Consider the following 22834-nt stretch of genomic DNA (forward strand, 5'->3'; position numbering starts at 1 on the left):
TATGTGTATATTTAGGTTTTGCTCAGCTATTTAAGGTTAAGCAATGGAATTACTGTAATTCAGCCATAAATACTTTAGCCAGTATCTTCTAAGAATATTTTCTTTCATAACAAGGATTCAGTCTTTACACTGATGGTAATACGACTACTTATTATATTACAGTTGACCCTTGAACAACATGGGTTTGAACTGCAAGGGTCTGATTTTACATAAGTTAACTTTTTTCCAAACCACTTAACCTAGAAATATTGAAAAAAAAATTAAAGAAAAGGTATGTCATGGATGTATAAAATGTATGTAGATGATAATCTATTTTGTCATTTATAGTACTGTTTTTTCCTCTTACGATTTTCTTTAGCTTACTTTTGTGTTGTAAGGAAACTGTATGATACATATAATAAGCAAAAGATGTGTTAATTGACTGGTTATGTTATTGGTAAGGTTTCTGGGTGACAGCAGGCTTAGTTAAGTTTGGGGGAGTCAGAAGTTATTCGTGGATTTTCTACTGGGGGGGTGGGCATTCGTGCCCCTAACCTTTCCATGTTCAGGAGAAACCTGTAATCTATATTTAAATTTTCTCAGGTAGCCTAATAATACATCCTTTATAGTTGTATTTTTTTTTTTTTTTTTTAAACAGAGGCATGTTTTTATTTATTTATTTGTTTGTTTGTTTTGTTTACACATGCACTGGGTACAGTCAGAAGCGCAGGAGGGTGAGAGAATTCACCAGAGCCAGAGCAGGGAGCAGAGCAGGCAGAAGGACCGAAACACACTGCTGAGGGGAGCAGCGGGCGGCAGGAGAGGTCTGCGCGCCATGTGGGACCCTCTTCCTGTGGCCGGGGAGCAGCCGGGGATCGAACCGGCGCCGCAGAGGCTGCGGGCCGCTTCGCAACCCAGCGCTCAACCGCTGCGCCACTGGGGAGGCCCTATAGTTGTATTTTTTTAAAAACAATAGCTTTTTAGGATATAACTCATAAGCCATATACATCACCTACTTAAAGTACAATTTACTGACTTTTATTATATTCAGAGTTGTGTAGCCATTGATTGCCACAATCAATTTATAAGTATTTTCATCACCCTAAGAGGATATCCTATCCCCATTAGAAGTCATTCCCCTTCTCTTAGCCCTGGGCAGCAGCTAATCTATTTTTTGTCTCTACAGATTTATCTTTTCTAGAGATTTCACATAAATATAACTATACAATATATGATCTTTGTGACTGACTTTTCTGTAACCTCCGATTTCAAGGTTCTTCTATGTAGTACGTATCAATACTTATTTTACTTCCTTTTTATGGCCAAATAATATTCCATTGCATGGACAGACTGCATTTTTTTTTACCCACTTACCAATTGATAGAATACTGGGTTATTTCCACTTTTTGGCTGTTATGAATAATGCTTCTATGAACGTTGGCGTGCAAATTTTTGTGGGCATATTTTCATTTCTCATGGATATATACCTGTGAGTAGAATTGCTGGTTCATTTGGTAACTCTGTATTTAACTTTTTAAAGAACTTTCAGACTATTTCCAAATCAGTTGTACATTTCCATGAGCAGTTGTAGTTGAGCAGGTTTTTATTTTGGGTTCAGAGTCCTCTAAGGATTGCATATTGCATTTAGGTGTTATGCCCCTTTAGTCACCTTTTATCCACAGTGGTCCCTAATGTGCTTCATGATGGCCTATTGGAAGAGTTCAGGCTAATGTATTGCAGAACATTCTTCAACTTTCATTTGTCTCATCTCCTTATGTTTGGATCTAGGTTACACATTTTTCTTGGGAATTCTTCATATATGATGTGACATCCTATTTATATGATGTTATTGGTACTTGATATCAGTTTGCCCCATTATTGATTAGAAGTTAGACAATTAAGATGTTTGCTACATTTCTCCCTAGTAAAGATACTTTTTCCCCTTCTACCTAAGAAATAATCTGTGGGGTGATATTTGAGAATGGGAATTCTTTGAATCATTTATTACTAAAGTAGTTGTGAAAAAGTGATTTTCTAGTCTATCATTACTTCTACACTGTTGACATTTTCTGTGAAAATGAATACTTGCCCCTTTAAAAAGTTGTAGTGTAAACTTCTCAGTGTGATAACCATTTCTTACTTTCATTCATTCTGATGTTAAAATTCAGCTCAAATTTGTCTTCTCTGTCTTACTGACTTGTCCTGTCAGTCTTTGAGCATCTCTTTACTTCGACACACTTGTTTTCTAGGTTTACTATGTTTTTACCCCCTCCCAGTGATCTCCCCTAACTCTCATGTGTATAGTACTCAGAGATAGATGGACAGATATGATCATATATATATATATATAGGAAAAACATTTATATCTATAACATAAATATATACATATATGTGTGTGCGTGTATGTGTGTGTGTGTGTGTGTGTATGTGTATATAGATGCAGTCCTACTGCTCATAGTTTGAAGATTGTTCTCTGCCTCATTTTTCTGCATCATATCCCATTTTGTGACTACACCGTAATTTAACTAGTCTTTTTTTGGATATTTAGTCTTAAATTTTTTGTTTTCACACTCCTTTAATGTATAAATCATCTTTCCATGTCATTTTTACATATTGTTGGATGTTTGATAGGATAGTTTCTAGAAGTGAAACTTACAAAGCAAAGAGGAATGTGTGTTTTCAATTTCAGTAGCGAGTCCTCACTAAAACAGATGGTGCTGAGGTACCTTCCTATTTAGCCTTGATGAGGGTGCCTGTTCCTCCTCCCTGTGCCAGGAGAATGCATTGTCCTCATTTTCATCTTTGCCAATCTAATAAATGGTAGAATATCTTTGATTTAAATTACCTCTTTTTGTAATTAGTGATGTTGTTTATCTTATTTAAAACTTATTTTTAGGGCCTCCCCTGGTGGCGCAGCGGTTGAGCACTGGGCTGCAAGGCTGCCCACAGTCTCTGCAGCGCCGGTTTGTTCCCCAGCTGCTGGCGAGGGTCCCACAAAAACCAAACAAACAAAAAAAAACAAAAAAAATTATTACAGTTTTTTGATCTTTTCATTTTCAAGGTAAGTTAGATTTCCTTTTTTCGGTGAATTATCTGTGCATGTACTTTGGTCCACTTAGGTCGAGATATTTTTTGATAATGCTGTAAATGCATTTGTCCTTTAGGCTGACTTCCTCAGGAACAGTCTCTGTTCACTTCTGTCTGAGTCAAACCTGAGTGCAAGTCAAGAAATTCAGTAAAACCAGTTAATGCAGGAAGGGGGATTTTCCAGATCCTGAGTGGAGCTGGGTCTTGTAAGGATCACCTTTGGGACCAAAGTGGCCATGCAGCTGTTGAATTTTCTTTCCGCAGATCAGCTATCTCCATTTATCAGTATGCATGGTAGGAAATAGTTGTCTGAACATTGGAAACCAGCTCCAAAATCCTGGAGAAAGAATCATTGAACCATTTTGGGTTAGGTGTTTCTCACTGGACCAGTGAACTATTTGGGGACAGATGTTAAAAAGCATAGATTGTCCCGTTCTTGGGTCTTAACTGATGACTTTGAACCTTTCATTGTATTCTGTTAGGATTATTCCTCCTAAGCATGTTGCTTTGAACCTTTGCCAGGTTGGTTGGTTTACTCAGAAGGGGCCCATGCCCTTTGTCAGTGCTGTCTGGATGAGATGTTGTCAGAGGGACCTTGACTTTCTTTGCCTCTTCCAGGCATGTGGATAGACCATGCCACATACAAGTCTTTACAGCCATGATGTGGGCTTACATATCCCTGGGAGCAGGAAGACTCCATGGGGTACTCAGGCAAGGATAGTTTTAAGGGAATCAACTTTTAAGTCCTCAGCTTCTGTTACACGTCCTAAAAATGAGATGCCTGGGAATATATCTGGTTCGAGGGATCTCTTATGATTTTTTCCTATTCTGTGAAGACAGACAAGTCCTCACCCATTCTAATCAGAGCATTCTGAGATGGTGCTGCTAACAAAACTTATAAACCCTTCTATTTATAAAAGTGAGCTTTCTCAGGGGTTAAGATTTATAAAAACAAAAAATAAGAATGGAATTGGTGCTGAAACTCTTTAACAGTAAGCAAGTTTCACTTGTGGAAATATGAACCAGGTCCTTCTGTCTATTAGGAATACATGTTGCTCAGTTTTAATAATTGTCTGTACAGTTTTCCCCTGCTATCCAAAATTAGCACATTCCTATTTGGTAGGCTATTTTTGGGTAACATTTAGCTGGTGCTGGTGGGGGAAGCTGGGCTATGGCTTCAGTTGTGAGGAACACATAGCACTTGACGTAGTGGGTTGGCTACCTCGTGGTTGAGGGTAGCATCAGCTGACCCTTGTTCTCATTGCACAAGTAGTGCAATTGGGGTGATGCAGCCATCTCCTGAGGTAGGAGGAGGTGGAGTGGTTATCGCAGTCTCCTGCTGCCAGCGGCTGTTACTTACATAGGCTTAAATCGGGAATCCTGACCTTCATGTGGCTGTAGGTGATGGGGTGCTGTGTTACTGCAGGATGGGTGGATTTAGACCAGATGCTGCTTGCTCAGGGTCCGGAGTGTGTTAGATCTGATTTCCAAGGGTGCTGCTGCAAAATACTCATGGAAATGGGGCAAGCAGAGTGGCTGGGAATAGTGTTCTTTAGATAATAATTTTTCCTTGAGGTCTTGCATAGCCCTCCTGGGACATCACGCCTTCTCTTGCCCTGACCTTACCCTCGGTGCCGAGCTTGGTCATGGTCACATGGCTGCACTTCAGGACGTGCTTCTGAAATAGGCCCTCCTGGCCAGTGACTCTGATGAGAGGAGCACATGCTTCATGCCACCCAGCTTGTCCTAATCAGATTGGAATAGTTGCCAACTCCAAATGTCACATTTTGATGATTGTGGGTTGAAGTGGCTGCCCCCAGGCTGTAAGAAGTGGTGCGTTACCTTTAAGCAGGAAGAAGTTTAGAAAGAAGTAGAAACTCATTGCGAAAAGTATTTGGTATAGTTAAAAAGTTTCCAAAGACAGTAAAGGAGAGGCCCTGGGCCCTGGGTGAAGTGCCAGGAAATAGGCTCAGAAATAGCAGAGATTCTTGAAGGTCCGTAGTCACGTAGGAAAGCCCTGGCAGTGCCCTTCACACATGTCAGCACTCCGAAGAGAAGTGGGAAGAGAGTAGTTGGGAGAGAATAGAGTGGAGGTGCCTGAGCCAGGGCCCACCTCAAGGTTCAGCTGTACCAGCTTTGGCTTAAGTTGTCGAGAGGGTCAAGGAACTGGGAGGAGCCAAGGAAGTTGCTGCTTGGTTGTTAAGAGTCCACCTCTCCTCAGGGAGGCCCTGGCTCGAGTTGTGGAAGTGCCTTGCCTCTGGAGAGGGAGGGAGGGGGAAAGATGTAAGATCTTCCAGAATGGATAACAACTGTCAGTCTCTAAGCTCTTCTTCCCCTCCCCCATAACTCCCCTGCTTAGGCCACAAAACCTTCATGTTAGACAGCAGATTAATTTGAAAATTGAGTTGCAGCTAGATGAGTCGATGTCAACTTTAAAGTTCAGTGGTGTTTAATTAAAGCCATCCAGAGACTAAACCTGCTCCCAGGAAATTATTCTGACCGAATAATTAAAGAGAATAAAGGTTAGATTTGTGTTTCTGGCTAAGTCTGTGTTGCATTTGGCATCTCCAAAACATGAATTCCATTAACCTTTCATGAACCAACTTTAAATTGCTTTCAATTAGTTGTCATTCTAATTAACATAGAGTCACACAGAAGAGCCTTTATCCTTGGTGTCTGTTTCCTTTCGCCTCTGGAATTATGTCCTCTTGAACAGCGGTCATTTGGAAATTGGTTTATAACTTTGTGTGTCTGCCTATCCTTCCCTAGTCAGATCCTGTCAATTGAGCTTCAGAAAGAATTGTCAGAGGAAGTAGGCCACTGCTGCAGCGGGAGGGCTGGGGTAAGTAGTTACTACTGTGGTTGGATGGAGGTTTAGCCTTGGGGTAAAGTTAAGGAAGAGTTAAGGTAGCCTGCCAAGCCCAGGCCTCCTCAGGCAGATCTTGGGGAAGTCTCAGGGAGCTGAGATGAGGTGTGGTCTTGCCTTGTGAGTCTGGAGAGGAGTGCCTGCCTTTTCTGCTCTTTACCATACCTTGACTTAGCTTACCTTGAGCCTTTAGGCCTTGGTGTGTGTGGTCTTGCTCCTGCCAGGATGCATCGGAGTCCTCGACTGGACCTGTATGCAGCCTCAGTCTCCTGTGAAAGCCGCACTGCCAGGCTCCTGTCCAGTGGTCACAGCTGGTGCAGTTGGGGAGGACTAGGACACAGCACTGTGTACCTGCTGCAGGTCTTAGTTGTTTGTGTATACTTCTTGAATTTTCTTGATTGATGTGGATGTAATACATTACAAAGAATTTCTGAGTCAACCTGGAGTTCCCAAGGTGTAGGCCATTCCAGGCCCCCAGAACTCAGGAGGAGGGGAAGAGAGATCTATGTTCTTCAGCTCCAGGTGTGGACAGTGTTCATTGGTGATGACCAAACCCTTATTTGAATTTCTTGGGGCCCAAAATTATGTTGGGGACACTTGGGGGCCTTCGTGGAGCTCATCTGGGTATGTGCGCCTGTGCGTGTACAGACACAGATCTCCTAACAGTGTGATGAGAGTAAAGAAAAGAAGAAGAATGGAAAAGTAGGGGAGAAAATATTTTCTCCTCCACACTCTGAGTTCTTAGCTGAGACCCCATCATAAAAGCCACATGAGAGAAAGAGCAGAAGGTTATTAACAAATATTCCTCGAGAAAAATGAAAAAAATGAAAGAAAAAAAATACCTCCTGTGTACATAGATGATACCCGGGGGGAAATGACTTCCTCCCTGTGCGGCTTGGAACTTAGCGGTGTGTTTAAATGTGTTAACGGGGAATGGGGCGTGGAGAAGACCCTAACCCTAACCCTAACCTCCTAGAGGAGAATTAGATTTTTAGGAAAGACCAGCGGGTCCTGGGAAGAGTAGATGAGAGGGGAATCCTCTCATCTCTAGTTTGTGACCGAGCTCGTCTGGCTGTGGTGTGGACTCGGCTCCCCTCCTGAGTCCATCTTCCCTGGTGGATGAAACTCCTGGGGCAACGAGGTTGTCATAGTTCCTTTTGGAGGCTCTGTCTTTAGGTAGATACAGGAGTTCAGAGAAGGCCTTTCCCAGCATTTGCTGTTTTTCAAGTACCTATAACTCAAAATAATCAATATGGCAACACGGCGTATTGTGGGGTAATATATTCTATTCTCCAGAAGTAAGGATGGCAGGAAGGAAGGAGAGCCAGGAGAGAGGACAGGGAGGAAAGAAACCTGGAGCCAGTGGTACCAGGAGAGGATCAGGTTTTCAGGAAAAGGGATGATGACCAACATCACCCAGGCCCCGAGGTCGCCCCCACACTGGCTGCTCGGAGTGGCAAGGCTATGGGCTGTGTTCTTGGGCTGCACTGCTTGTCTTCCCGCGTTCAGTAGTGGGTGTTCCTTGAGCTGTCCAGTGAGTGGCATAGAACAGACCCTGACATTGACTCAGAACAGGGGAGCAAAGATTTCCCGGTCAAGGGCATTCCTGAGAAATCTCTCGTGCTTTGTCCACCACCCCCAGCGGTGCGTATGGCTGTGTCTGTGGTTTCCTGAGTGCCCTCCCAACAAATCCCTGTGTTTAAAGTTGATAATGTTTAATAAAAAATGTAATTAACTGTAATTTAATTTAAAAGAACTTCCTTCTATTTTAATGTGTGGGTTTCCCATAGAAACCACTTCAGCTTTGGCGGCTGTGAATGGCAGCTTTATTAATGGAGCCATCTGCAGGCTTTCCTGACAATCTGCTCACTGCTCTTTGCTTCCAGTGCAAACACTGTTTATTGTGTTGGAGGCCTCAGTCAGTCATCTGGAGGGGACAGACTTCCCACATCCGAGGCCGGACAACTAATCCCTTCTCTGCTCCCTGAGTGCCAGGCCTAGAGCAGGCAGCAGCAGAGCTCAGGTGCTCTCAGGACCTCCCTCCAGGGGTATCAGAGGGTTCTGGTGGGCAAAGCCCTTATGCTTTTCTTTCCACGTGTGACCAGGGGAGTGTGGCCTCCTGACAGTACAGACAGTGCCTAAATTTACCTGCTCCGATGAGGAAAAATGCCATTTTCATTGCTGTACTTCGTTTTTTATGTTGGATTCCTCACTTGTCCCAGGGAAGGCTTGGCCCATCACGACAGGAAAGGGGTTGCTTGGATCTCACTGCTCCTGGGTCCTGTGTGGGCAGAGTCCTAACACATTCTTTCAAGAGAGAGGGGATGCTTGGCTCAGTGCAGAATTAATTCATCTTCTAAATGGAAATGTCAGAGACTGGCAAACATTCCTGCTAATGATTCTGGTGATGAGATATTCATGGGCCGCAGTCAGCCACATGGAAATGGATTTTGCTGATGAAGCTGGGGGCTGTACGCTCAAGGGAAAAAAGCCTGATCACCTAATCTCACTTCTGTAGCAATTTCATGAGGGCCTGCTAAAAAGGAGATTTTTTTCCCCTTGTTTTATTAATTCTGAATGAGGGAAAATGATTCAGCCCAAGCACCCGAGGGAAGGGGTGCGGGATGGAGGGTGGTGCTGGCTTCAGGAGAGGGTTTCCAAGAAAAAGGGAGTCGGCACTAGTAGTCACATCAGTCAGAAGGGAAACCAGTAAGAGTCAAGTAGGAGGGATGAGGGGTACAGAATGCCCCAGCAAAGGGGGAGCCACCCGAAGGCTCCCTCCCATCATCGCTGGTGGTGTACCAGCTGCCTCAGCCATGTGAGCCGACAACTCAGCTCTCAGTGCTCCTGGGCTGTCTCCTGCCCCTGCCACCCCAGAGACTGAACTTTACCATCACACCTCTGACCAACACCCCTCTCTTGCCTGAGGTTCCTTCATACCCCCTTAGAGCTAGGGGTTCTGCCAGACCTCGCAGAGCAGAGCCATCGCTGGAGTGGCCGCAGAGCACCGGGCTCACAATCAGCAGTGTTATTTGAGCTGTAGGTACAGGGCCTCAAGCTCACGAGGACAGAAACTACTAAAATTTTTTTTGCATTAAGCCCCATTTTCTTTACATTGATTTCAGAAGCATAAAGGGAAGGTAATGTTTCTACATCATTATTATTTTTAAAACTTTTTATTTTGAAATAATTATAAACTCATAGTGAGTCATACATAGCCGGGTGAACATTTCTTTCGCGTCCCCTAGTGGGAAATCGTATGTAATGTACGATCCTGTTAAGACCAGGGAATTGACTGTGGTACAATGTGATAATCCAGATAGAAACGTACTTTGTTTCCACCAGTTTTGTGTGTGTGAGCACATGCGCTCCTGTAGTTTTATGCCATTTAGTCCCATGTGTAGATTCACATAAGCACCATCACAATCAAGATTCCAACTGTGCATCACAAAGAAACCCCTTTTTGCTACCTCTTCATAGTGATAGCTCCCCTCTGTCCTGATCCTCTGGTAATCTATTCACTAGAAGTTCTGTCAATTCAAGAATATTATAGAATAGTAAATTTTCAAGATTGACTTTTTTCACTACCTAATGCATATCCTTGAGTTTCCAAGTTTGCATGTTCATCCCTTTTTATTAAGTAATGTTTCATTTTATGAGTTCTATTTTATTTTTTAGCTATCAAAATTTCACTTTGTGGACTACCTATTATAAAATTTAGGCAGTGGATAGGTGATTTCAACAGATGACCAATCCAAGATTCTTCAGAATATTTACTTTTCATGTTTCATGTATAGTAATGTAGTCAGAATTACCTAATTTTAAGGGAACCTGTCATTGCTATATACCAATTCTAACCTATGCACAGCTTGTCTTTACAAACCTAGATATATGCTTCATAGGAGCCGGGGCTGAGACTTTCCCATTATTTGGCTCCTGTGCAGCCCTGCAGGGCTCCTTGCAGGAGGCAAGTTTGTAACGTGTCAGGTGAATGGACGACTTCTCTGGATCCTAGTCCACGCAAACTCCCCAGTATTCCAACTGGCTACCATTTTGAAGGTGTTGGCATGACAAGTCATTTTATTGTAGAAACTGCAGACTGAAATCTTTAGAACCATCTGCCTTATCTGGACATCTGATTTACAGTAATTGAAATTGAGTTCTGCAGTTAACATGGTAAGAGAATGTCAGCTTCTGATTCCCTGATTCCAACAGGTTTTCAAGTCAGTCCAACCAGTAGTGGCTAAATGGGCATCACTGTGCAGAGGTGGGCTCCAGTGTGCCCTGTGACCTTTCCCAGGATGTACTCTGGCTGGTGGCTATGTGAACAAGGATGAAATGGGATGATCAGGTATGAGAACTTTGCTTTTTATTAGAATGTTATTTTTTTCCTCCCTGAAGCTATTTTTTTCCTACTACCCCCTTTGTTTTCAGTTCCTTTAGTGAGATATGGTAAAAGTAAACTGGCAGGAGTTGAAATCTGCCTCTGGAGCCAATTTTGTGTGATCCCACTGAAATGTTTACCCATCCGCATCAGCTACAATGTATATTCGTTGCTGTCAGTGGATGGCTCCATAGGAAAGTCTGTTTTCAGGATATTGTGTTCACATTGCTGAGGAAAAGGAGATGGAAGATCAGAGTCCTGTGGCTGAGCATGGGGCTCGCAGAACCTCTGACTTGCCAAGGTTTGTGTGGGATGGAAAATGAGGACAAAGTGGAGAAAGCCCTTGGCCAATGACAGAAAGAACCTACCATGCTTCTATCTTGGTGAAACAGAAATTGTCCAAAGGTGGCAAAATAAGGGAGCAGCATCTCCCCACGAATTGGTTTAAATTGAACCGTAGAGGACTGAGGACCCATGTGCCTATGGCTAAGGAAAGCAGGAAGAGCAGGCAGCTGCTGGTAGCAGGTGCCTGAGCAGACACGGACCTCTTTTGCTGGCTGAAGGGATGATAGCAGAGTCCCTTCCCCTTGTGATAGTTCCTCCTCTCCCCAAGCTAATCACTTTCTGTAGTTTTTCCTTAATCTGAATTAAATCCTTCCTACCAGAAGTTTTCATTCATCCTGATTAATAGTCACTTAGCTGGGCCTCCCCTGGTGGCGCAGGGGTTGACCCTGGCCGCCAGTGAGGGTCCCACATGGCATGACAGACCTCTCCTGCCACACCTGCTGCTCCCCTCAGTAGTGTATTTCGTCACTCTGCCTGTTCTGTTCCCTGCTCTGGCTCTGGTGGACTCTCTCACCCTCCGGTGCTTCTGACTGTACCCAGTGCTTGTATAAATAAATCTTTAAAAATAAATAAATAAATAAATCTTTAAAAAAAAAAGTCACTTAGCTTTCCCACAGTAGGTATCTTCTAGCGTGCACTGGCCCCAGAGCATGGTGACTGACCACAGGGACTCTGGAGGCACGAGGACCTGGCTTCAAATCTGGGCTTGGCCACTTAGTTTCCTCATCTGTTACTTTTTTTTTTTTTTTTTTTAAGATTTATTTTTATAAATAAATAAGAGCTGGGGTGGAGGCCAGAGGCGCAGGAAGGTGAGAGGATTTACCAGAGACAGAGAGGGGAGCAGAACAGGCAGATGACCAAAATACACTGCTGAGGGGAGCAGCCAGCACAACAGGAGAAGTCCGCCACACCATGTGGGAGTGTCCCTGGCTGGCCGGGAATCGAACCCGCACTGCAGAGGCTGCGACAGCTTTACAGTGCTGTGCTCAACCCGCTGCGCCACTGGGGAGGCCCTACTTTTTTTTTTTAATGAAGAATTAGATCAAGAATATTCCATACATTCCTGTTTTGCCAACATGGAAATGGTGGGGCTTTTATTACCTTACTCATCTTTGATATATATCTTCACACGTACTTACTTGTCAGGTCTAGCCAGAGTAGCTGATGGGCACCAGAACAGATTCACTAAACAATGCAGCTTTTTTTTTCCTGTTTGAATATAATTTTTTTTCTTTTATATATTTTTTACATCATTTTTCATTTTTGTACAATGTATGGATTATTATCTTGGTTATAGTCCCCATACAAGTCCTACCCCCCTTGTTTTGATCCTACTCCCTCCTCCCCACCATAGTGTCTGGTTTATAGTTGCTTGTTGATTTTGCTTTTTACTTTATTATAGTTAGTCTTTCTCCTGGTCCCTTATTTAAGTTTTCTAGATTCCTGCTATGAGTGAGACCATCCGGTATTTTTCTTTTTCTTTTTGGCTTATTTCGCTGAGCATGATCCCTTCCAGCGCCATCCATGTTGCTGCAAATTGCATGAGTTTATCTTTTTTGATTACAATGGGGCTCTTAATGAAAAAGCTCCACAAAAGGAACTTGTTTAGGGGTATAATGGAGCTAGTAGGATTTAGGATCATTGAAAGGCTTGAATGAATTAAGCACTTAAGTGTTTTATTAAGTGAAGCATTCAGTTACGGGTCTGTGCCATATTTTAACCACTGAACATTTAGGTTTTACTATTGCCCATTTCAGGTTTTGTCCTTTGAAATATAGAAGTGGTACTCTTAAGTTCTGCCAGATGTTTGGTAAATTAAAAAAAAAAAAAAGTATTCAGTAAACTATGGTTTCCTGAGGACATCACTGATGAATACAGAAATGAAATAGGCTAACACTTTCAGGGACAATGAGACTTTCCTTCATTTTCCTACTAGGGCTTCTTTTTATTCCCTTGGTTGGGAAGTTTTGTCTTCTTTATCAGTGTTAGAGGATCTATTTTTTTCATTATTAAAAGTTTATTTTTTATTAATTTTTTAATTTACATCACTGTTCTTTCTTTTTTTTTTTTAGAGATTTATTTATTTTATACAAGCCACTGGGTATAGTCAGAGGCGCGGGAGGGTGAGAGAATTCACCAGAGCGGGGAGCAGAACAGGCAGAGTGACGAGGTACACTGCTGAGGGGAGCAGTGGGGCTACAGGAGAGGTCTGCGCGCCATGTGGGACCCTCGCCTGGTGGCTGGGGATCGAACTGATGCTGCAGAGGCTGCGGGCAGCTTTGCAAGCCAGCGCTCAACCGCTGCGCCACCGGGGAGGCCCTCACTGTTCATTTTTAAACAATATTTGCTTCCCCCCACCCCCTCAGGTGTAGTCCCCATAGTTTCCTTCCCCAAGGCACCTGTGCACCATCATCTCAGTCCCCTGTGCTCCTCCCTCCCTCCCTCTGATCCCTCTCCCTCCTCCTCGCCCCCCTGCAGGATGTTTCTGATTTCTAATTGTCCGTTTTGCTTTGTTGTGTTTTGTACTGTTATTAGTTTGGGGGATCTATTAATGAGGGTAGAGCAAAACTTCAGGTTTCAAGATTAATGGATTAGCTCTAAAAGGTATGTAATATTACTTGTGCCCCAGTAAAATCAGGAGCTGCCCCCTTACAAAAGGGGTCACATTTAATTTTTTTTTTGAGAAATGCCTGGAGACCTTTTTGTGGGCCTTAAAGATTCCAGCCCTGGGCATTTTAGACAAAGGCTTCTTTGGCAGAGCTTGATTTCTGTGAAGGTCACATAGACGTGCAGTGACCTCACTCCACTGACACCGACACGAGCTGTCCTGTTTCCCTTCCATCCTTTCAAACTCTCTCAGTCTTTACCCTGTCCTTTCCTTCCTGTTTCTAAAGAAATGTCTTTCTCATGTACATGGAAGAAGTGCAAGCTTTTAAGTTATAAAACATGGAATTCTGACATAACCATTACTTAGGTAAATGAACACAGGTAGTGACTCTATCTCCCCAACATCTCCTTGCTTAGGGGACCATTCCTTACACGGCTAAAGGAGTCGGGCTGCACAGGTGCTGTGGTAGCTCTTCTGACAGATCTGCCTGACAGCCTGTTTTCTTTGTTCTAAAAACGTGTTTTTGTTCTTACACTTTAGTTTTTAGCTGGAAACCTAATTTATTCTAGAAGTTACGCCAATACCTCAATGTGTCCAAAATCGAATTCTTCACTATTTCCCCCTGAAAAAGTTCCTTTTGTAGAGCTTTTTCATTAAGAAAAATCACATTACTTAGTTTGTGTGTTCTGGTGCCATCAGCCGCTCTGTCTAGAACTGGTGGAGGACCTCCTCCCCCAGGACAGCCTCTCCCAGGTAAGTACACGTGAGTGGCTGAGACCTATGTATATTCAGTCACCAAAGAGGATTAATAATGAAAGCTCATCATTTCCATGGTTGCAAAACTGGAGAATATAGAATGGAATATTCTTGATCTTAATTCATAAAGAAAAATTTGCACCAACCAGTTCAGAGTTGTGCACATAAGATGTGTGTCACTGAGCAACATGGAAAAGGTGGAGAAACCGGGAAGGTAGTGTGCCACTGAACGCAAGAACTTTATCGGAACTAACATTAGGGAGCAGTGACAGGCAGTGGAGTTGGGTCAGGCAGGTAACCAGGATCACCAAGTGTTAAAATACTAGAGAAAATAGAGACATGGAATAAATTAAAATGAAGCTCTGCCCTTATTAAATGGAAGCATTAATCAGAAGTAATTTCCTCTAAGGATATGAATTTGTTACTCAGAATGGTAACTACAGTAACAACAATCGATTAAAAATGCCCTTGTGATTTCTGTCCTTGATGATGGAAACTAGTAGTATAATGAAGAAAGAATCACAACACAGAGACCAGTGAGACATTTTGATTATTTTTAATCTTCAATATTTTCTGCCAAGAGACAGGAATGCATAAAAGAAATGGCTCAACATCTTCACATGAAACACTTGGATTCATTTTCATTCACAAGTTTTTCTAAAAACATCTACAAATTTATATTCCCACCCACTTTCAACCATTATCACAGATTTAATTGACCATTAAACAGTAGTTGCCAGCAAGAGAGAGCTGGAACGCTTTCTGCGTATTAGTAGTGTCTTTGGAAACTACCACCCAAGAGTATCACGATAAAAAAATCTCACTGTATACAGCAACCCCCAAGGTAACTGATGTCCCCAAGTAAACTCCCTGCTTATAATGGAGAGCTGTATTTCCCAGGTACTTAAGGAAATGCTCTTTATTCTCCTAGAACTTCTTGTTCATCTCATAGTATTTTTCTTCACAGGAACAGCACATGCTGACCTGATAATTTAATCATGGTTGCTAATAGGCAAATATATGTGCCTGACACTCATGCTCTCCACTAACTATGTACAGAACATATTGAAAAAAAGATGGGTTGCTTGGAATCTATCTCTCTTCTCTTGAAGAGAACTACATTGAGGTTTTTTTTTTTTAAACAGTTGTAAACAAAAAGAAAGATATACACGAACATATATCTATACACGTAGAGATATACACTGAGTATTTTCAATGTGGCGTATGTCTTACATAGATACACACAAACACAGGACGTCCACACTCATTGCTTCACACGCACCCCCACCCTTACATACAGTATGTGAATATAAACATGTTCTTGGGAGTTCACTGGAGTTTGTAAATTACCAAATGATGATGAAATACCTGATTTGTATTACTCCTGAGAAGATACTAGAAGGGAATGACAGTTCTGATGCACTTTGGAATGGCACAATCACGTAAACACTTGCATACTTAAGACTTCTGAACTCATCCAAAGTTTCTAAACATAATCCAACCAAAGAAAAAAATATCAAAACAATGCAGCAAGTTAAAAAATAAATTCAAAACAAAGTTTTTTTTTTATAATCAAAGTATAAACAAGTATAGGAAATGCATATTTGTCAGTAATTATTTTATAGTAGGAAATACATAAGAAAAAACAGTTGTTTGACAAAACTTTTTAAAAAAAAACTATCCAATGCATAATAACACATGCATTACCAAAACAGCAGAGGATAGCCACATTAGAATTGCAAGGCTTATAACAACTCTACCAGCAAAAAAGTACTGTATGTAGCAAGTCTGTTAAGTATGCAATTTATAAAAAATTACTGTGACTGTTATTCACACTTTATAAAAAAGAATTTGCAATTTGTTGAGTATCTTATCCCTCAATATAATTAATCTGTATAAAAATTACAACTAAACCAATAAATTTCAAGCACCAGTTCTATCATTTAAACTTACTGTATTTATATTTCTCTTATCAAAGGGACAAATTAGAAGGCTAAGCTAAAATTAGCCAAGTGATTCTTACAGTTTAGTTTTATAGGCATGTGGTTTTTTTTTTCTTCCATTCACTTGAATACCAAACATTTGAAAATGTTTAGGCCAGTAAAGGAATCCTTGGAGGAATCAATTATTTCTGAGTATCAGTGATTTAATATACATTAAAAGCTCTTTAACAAACCATTGCGTTCTTAGATGAAATGAAGGAACTGTTCCTCATTATGACTTAAGAAAGGCAGCACCGATATAGTAGACTAACAAGCACATCTGGACATCTACTGGTAGTGTAAGAAAACGGCATTTTATTCAAGAAGGCAACACCATTGTGGTTGGCAATACTGAAATTTTTCTTAATTAAAAAATTTCCACCAGATACTTGGGGTGAAAGGATATCTCAGTAAGAGAATTTTTTCCCCCTGATTTCTTTTTACTGCATCAGGGAAAAAAAATGTAGCACAGTCTGAGCCAGTAGATGAGTAACAGTGTTTGTGATGCCTCTGGTTGTTCCTGAAGAAAACATGTTCAGATAACAAGGGGTCTATTTTAAATCAATACAACTGCTGTTTTTGTTTCCAGTATTTACATTATACCACTTACATATACAGTAATTTCTGAGACATAATTAATGTTTGTTTTTTCCTACTGTTAAGTTTGGTTAATTTTCAGCTCACACCAAACTGAACCTTTAGGTTGGCTGCATGGAGACTGCAGATAAGCCTGTTGAAGACAACAGATCACATGGAAACCAAAATGTCAATCAATGTTGATCCTCCATCACTTCCCGGCCTGTTATCTGAACGCTGTCCTAAGATCACCTGCAGATGAAGGATAAAGACAGCTGCACTGAAGTCCTGGAGTTAGGATAGGTGTGAAGGTTCTTGCTCATCTTCAGTAAGAGCTGCTTCATTCTGCTCCTCGCTCACTTCATTGGCTCGTTCTTCATAAATAGGCTCACCGAGGTCTTCACTGCCTCCTTCACTTTGCTCTTCGCTGTGTTCTTCGCTGGGTTCCACAGTCTGTTCCAGGCTATTTTCCAGAAGTGTGGGAGAATTGCTTATTCTACTTTCTTCTTCAACTGTCTCATTTAAGGACTGGGAAGGAGGTGGTGTGGGAGTATCAGATTGCATGACACTTTCAGTGGAAGAGATGGGGACTTTGGTTAGAGTAGTATCTGCTACCACCTCATTTTGAGGCAAAGATAACTTCTCCACAAGTTTCCACTGAATGATGCTCATGTCTTTTCCACCGGTTGAAATCAGGTGACTGTCATTATGAGTAAAGCTGACATTGGTGACGTGGCTGCTGTGGGCACTGTATTTGTGACTGGGAGCCTATCGCAAATAAATCAGATAGGAAAATTAAACTTTACATGCCAGCTTACAGCAATGGAGGTGACCAGGTAAGGCAGGTAAATCAGCATATGAAACAGGTAATTCAAATCAAAGCCAAAGTCATCAAATCTGAGGAATTAAGCTAGTAGCAATTTCCTTTTAATGTCTATTGTTGGGAGAAACAAAACAAGAGTAATTGGATTCTTATACTTTTTTAGACTATGTTTAAAAAACAACTAAAAGTTGTTTTTCTGTCTTCTGTTTTGTATACTTGTCAGAACCTAGCAGCTTCTATTGAAATGACAGAGAGAGAACTTACTAGGTTGGCAGGATTATAGAGGATTTAGAAAAAAGTTCCCTGAGTTTTATAATGCTGGTCATATTTTAGTATGTTTTGTATGTTTATATTTTAAAGTTTATGAGAAATTTAAAATTGCCCAAAAAAATCAAAATAAAAAAACCGAACAATATGAATACAGTAACTGCCCTCTATATTTTTCCCTTAGGCTGAAAGAGGAAGGAAAAGACAGGTGTGATTCCTGCTGGGATGCTAAGAGAGGGTCCGAGAGGGTCCTGTGCTGCTTCTGCACATTCTAGTACCATTCCCGAGCTGTCCTGTACCATGGACAGCTAATTAGTAACTGTAAATATTTTTTCACCAGTGGGCCTCCCCGGTGGTGCAGCGGTTGAGCGCTGGGCTGTGAAGCTGCCTGCAGCCTCTGCAGCGCCGGTTCGATCCCCGGCTGCTCCCCGGCCACCGGAGGAGGGTCCCACCTGGCGCACAGACCTCTCCTGCTGCCCGCTGCTCCCCTCAGCAGTGTACTTCGGTCCTTCTGCCTGCTCTGCTCCCCACTCTGGCTCTGGTGAATTCTCTCACCCTCCCGTGCTTCTGACTGTACCCAGTGCTTGTATAAAGAAATTTAAAAAATATATATATTTAATTAATATATATATTTTCACCATTGACAAAATTATCTGCAAACAAAAGAGGTTTTATTAAAATGTCTATTAAATTGATTTTACCTTTGCTTTGGAGCAGGGATACTGAAACAAATGAACTTTGCAAAAGTCATCAGCAACAGCTATCACCTTTCTATTGTGGGATCGCACCAGTGCGTTGATGTCAGTGCCGTCGGATCCTTCTGGCCATACACCTTTGTTATGGAAAATAAGGGTGCAGAAAAATCAGGCTGAAAAAACATAACTGTGATGCTACATTGTGTTTTATTTGATTTTAGAATCTTATTTTCATCTGTGTTCAAACTCTTAGCTTGTTTCCTTTGCAAATGTCTTAGTGGGTCAACACTTCATTCACTCAAGTGGCGTTTTATACAAAATCTAACAATAATAAAATTAAACTGCAAGAACTTCAAGATAGAAAATTTAGACTCAAAAGTACTCAATAGTCTCCAGCAGGTGGTGCTAATAAATTGAGTTTTAGCTTGACTCACATTAACATTAAAGGAGACTTCCCATTAACATTCTTTCTTACTGGGGCCTCCCTGGCGGCACAAGGGGTTGAGATGCAACCTATGAAGCAATCCTCAGCCACTGCAGCACGAGTTCGATTCCCAGCCAGCGAGGTGACCCATATGGCATAGCAGACCTCTCCTGATTCGCCCGCTGCTCCCCTCAGCAATGTATTTCAGTAGATCTGCTTGTTCTGTTTCCCATGCTCTCTCTGGTGAATCCTTTCACCCTCCCACACATCTGGCCTGTACCCCAGTTCTTGTATGCATAAATAAATCTTTTTTTTTTTTTTTAAGATTTTTATTTATTTATTTATTTATACAAGCACTGGGTACAGTCAGAAGCGCGGGAGGGTGAGAGAATTCACCAGAGCCAGACCGGGGAGCAGAACAGGCAGAAGGACCGAAGTACACTCCTGAGGGGAGCAGCGGGCAGCAGGAGAGGTCTGCGCGCCATGTGGGACCCTCCTCCGGTGGCCGGGGAGCAGCCGGGGATCGAACCGGTGCTGCAGAGGCCGCGGGCAGCTTCGCAACCCAGCGCTCAACCGCTGCGCCACCGGGGAGGCCCTGCATAAATAAATCTTAAAAAATTCTTTCTTACTGGAAATGTATAAGGCCATCCACTATTCTACCATGCTTTCTTACTGACTTTTTCTACGACTATCATTTATGCCCCAAAATATAAGACATAGCAAAATTAATTATTCTGAGTCATTAAAAGTCACTGAAGATCATGCGCAACATAATTAGCACAAACCTTTATTAGACTAGATTAAAATTATAGAATAAAGGGGTCGAGATGCTCACCTTCTATGGCTCAGTTCTACTCAAAAGAACAATGTTCTCGGTAAATTTGCTAAAACAAGTTAAAACATTTCTTAACTGATATCTCTTAATACATAAATACTAGTACATTAAAATAACTAGGTAAGTTAAACAGTTATTGGCCATTCAGTTTCTCTGAAGAGCCTCTGCTTCAGTTTTACCCAGAGTAATGATTGGGGACGGTCATTCTGTTTCGCATTTCTTCCTAGCCAAGTATTTTTCTCCATCTCTACAGTGTTGTTTACAGTAAGTACATATTATAGATTATTTTTCTAACATACACAGCATAAAGGAATGTTCACATCTATAATTAGGCTGGAGGAGAAAGTCCCACTTTCAGACAGCAGAGGTACATTATTAAAACAACTGTATTAGGGCCTCTCTGGTGGAGCAAGGGGTTGTCTCAGTACTACGAAGCTATCTGCAGCCACTGCAGCCTGAGTTCAATCCCCGGCCAGGGAGCTACCCACATGGCGCAGCAGACCTCTCCTGTCTTGCCCACTGCTCCCCTCAGCAGTGTATTTCAGTAGATGCGCCTGTTCTGCTCCCCACTCTGTTTCTGGTGAGTCCTCTCACCCCCGACACCTCTGGCCTGCACCCCAGTTCTTGTATGCATGCATAAATAAATCTTTTTAAAAAAACCCAACAGTATTAATATTTTGGGTATTGCTTTGGTGCCATAGCCACATCCAATATTGTAATCACTGAGTAGAACATCTTTTTAATTTTTTACATGTAAGACTTTACTATTTTAACTGTTACATTTATCTTGTGACCTTTTCAGAAGGATATAATACAGATTGGGAAACTCACAGAGGAGACAGTTCTAGATTTTCGATTAGGAATGGTTCCCAACTTTTAAGTAATATCTACTAAAAATGCCTTTATATTTCAACAAATGGGGCTTGGACAACAGGATATCCACATGTAAAACAGTACGAGCGGACAAGTGTTGACAAAGATGTGGGGAAACTGAACACTCATACACTACTTGAATAAAAGTGGTACTGCCACTTTGGAAAACAATATGGAAGTTCCTCAAAAGAATAAACGAGCTACCATTTGACCCTGTAATTCCATTCTAAGTATATATACCTAAGAGAAATGAAAATATGTCTATAGTAAAACATGTACTCGAGTGTTCATAGCAGCATTACTTATAATAGCTTAAAAGTTGGAAAGAATCCAAGGTCTATCAACAGATGAGTGGGTAAATAAAATGTGGTATGTGTTTATGTGTGTTTGTGTGTGTGTGTGTATTTTTTCACACAATGGGGAGTGTTTCAGGGGAAAAAAATGGAAGTATCAATAGATGCCATAGTAAGGATGAACCTTGAAAACATGCTAAGTGAAGAAGCCAGTCACATATTGTATGATCACATATTATATGAGTCTATTTATATGAACTATCTAGAATAGTCAAATCATTAGAGAAACTAGATTAGCAAATGATGTGGAATGGGGAATGGCGGCTAATGGGTAGAGGGTTTCTTTTGGGGTAATAAAAATGTTCTAAAACTGAATAGCAATGATGGTTGCACAACTATGAATATACTAAAGCCACAGAACTACAGGCAAGTAGGTAAATTATATGGTCTATGAATGTTATCTGACTAAAGTTGCTATTTTAAAAATACCTTTACAAATTTAAAAACTTATGTTTTCACTTGGAGGGAAAATATGGGAAGAGTTTGGACTAATCTGTAAATTCCTTTCCTTAAATTGTTTTTCATAGATATTGAAGACCAAAAGTTTGTTAGATTCTACAGAGATCAAATCTTGTATTAGTTCAATCTTTAAGGCATTTAATTTCCCGGAATCTGGCATTAATAGTGATGACACTAAACAACACAGATGATTTTTCATTTAGCAATTTAAACAAGTAAATATATATATAAGGACCCCCAAAACTATCTTTCCCCATGAGGTATCATGTACTTACCGAAGACCTGAAAGCCTAGTACACAGGTATATGTTGTCCAATCGATGTCCTTACACTCTGATCGATTCCTGATTAGTTTGCAGCCACTTGGAATGTTCCCTTTAAATTTAGAAACAGGAAGTATAATCATAGTGCTTGTGTACAAATGTATTTGAAAGTGCATCTTGATTCAAACTAGCCACGTTTACTTGTATTTATAATCCATACACTGAAAAACATCAAGACACATTTAAAAAGGAAAAGAAAATGTTTACTTTAACAGGGTGTATAGAACTACAAATTGTTTCCCATTGAAGTTTTTTCCTTAAAAAGCATAAATGCCCGTCCAGTATACTGCTTTCTGCCTCCAGGAAAAATTGCTAAATACAAAAGCATTCACAGCAACATCAATCTCACCGAGTAATTTACATGTCCACACACTTAAATGAATTCATTACTTTCTTGGAGAACTGAACCACATTTGAGATTCTTGTTGCTTTGACAGCTCAGAGTAACACATGGTCTGCCAAGCTAGAGAGGCCAGCATGCATTCTCCCACAATTTAAACTGCATAGTCTGCTCATTATTGCCCTGACAGACATGTCCAGACCCTAAGTTATCACTCATACTTACAGTACAATATCTCATAGTCTCCTGAGTTAGACATTATATACGTGTTGTCTGGAGACCAGTCAAGGTGTGTGATATAACTGGAATGTCCCTAGGAAATAAGAGTTCAGATGTTAGAGAGCATTTAGAGTTCTGAATGGATAATAGTTTAATAGCCAGTACTGTTTTTTTCAGTTTTCATTCATCTGGAATTCCTAAAGTGTAGACAGCAATATCAATACCTCTAGAACTGAACAGGGCCATGGAAATCTTAAGTTTTTTTAAAAAATCTTTTGTTGGGAACCAAAGATGAAGTTTTATGAAGCTATCAGTGACAGCTTAAGAGTTCTGGCAGACGTTGGATCTAATGGAACTCAGCAGAGTGGAAACATTAAGCACTTGGAACTTGGGAGTATCCTACTGGCCTTTTTATCCAGATATCAACAACAAGCACTTAATACCCATGCTAGAGCAGTCCAAGAAAGATAGTCTGTGTCCTAGTGGCCACGTCAAAAGCCACCTCGCCCTCCGGTCTATTTCAAGTCACTGGCGTCCCTATTGGAGTGGTTCCATTTTTGAGAATGAAGCATTGATTCTAGTCTTTTTTTCTGGCCTGCTCTTTGAATATCCATGGTGCACCCCAGAGACTGAGGAACATC

General features: G+C 41.3%; 1 protein-coding gene and 1 long non-coding RNA gene across 8 annotated transcripts in view; one reads left to right on the forward strand and one right to left on the reverse strand.

Annotated features, from left to right (window-relative positions):
- The first annotated feature begins 945 nt into the window (after positions 1-945).
- Positions 946-18062, forward strand: LOC129146834 (uncharacterized). Its single transcript, XR_008554102.1, has 3 exons — positions 946-1265; positions 10148-10283; positions 16671-18062. It is a non-coding gene; the product is annotated as an uncharacterized LOC129146834 (long non-coding RNA).
- Positions 16350-22834, reverse strand: part of EML4 (EMAP like 4) — a 129814-nt gene continuing 123329 nt past the window's right edge. For all 7 annotated transcript variants that reach the window (XM_054701168.1, XM_054701167.1, XM_054701166.1 and 4 more), the window contains 4 exons: positions 22200-22287; positions 21588-21686; positions 18375-18505; positions 16350-17351 (listed from right to left, as the gene is read on the reverse strand). In XM_054701168.1, the coding sequence (XP_054557143.1) occupies positions 16878-17351; positions 18375-18505; positions 21588-21686; positions 22200-22287 (792 nt within the window). In that variant the 3' untranslated portion in view covers positions 16350-16877. The remainder of the gene's footprint in view (positions 17352-18374; positions 18506-21587; positions 21687-22199; positions 22288-22834) is intronic.

Source organism: Talpa occidentalis, unplaced genomic scaffold (assembly GCF_014898055.3).
Source record: "Talpa occidentalis isolate TD23 unplaced genomic scaffold, MPIMG_talOcc4v2.1 talOcc4.5, whole genome shotgun sequence".
Taxonomy (NCBI): Eukaryota; Metazoa; Chordata; class Mammalia; order Eulipotyphla; family Talpidae; genus Talpa; species Talpa occidentalis.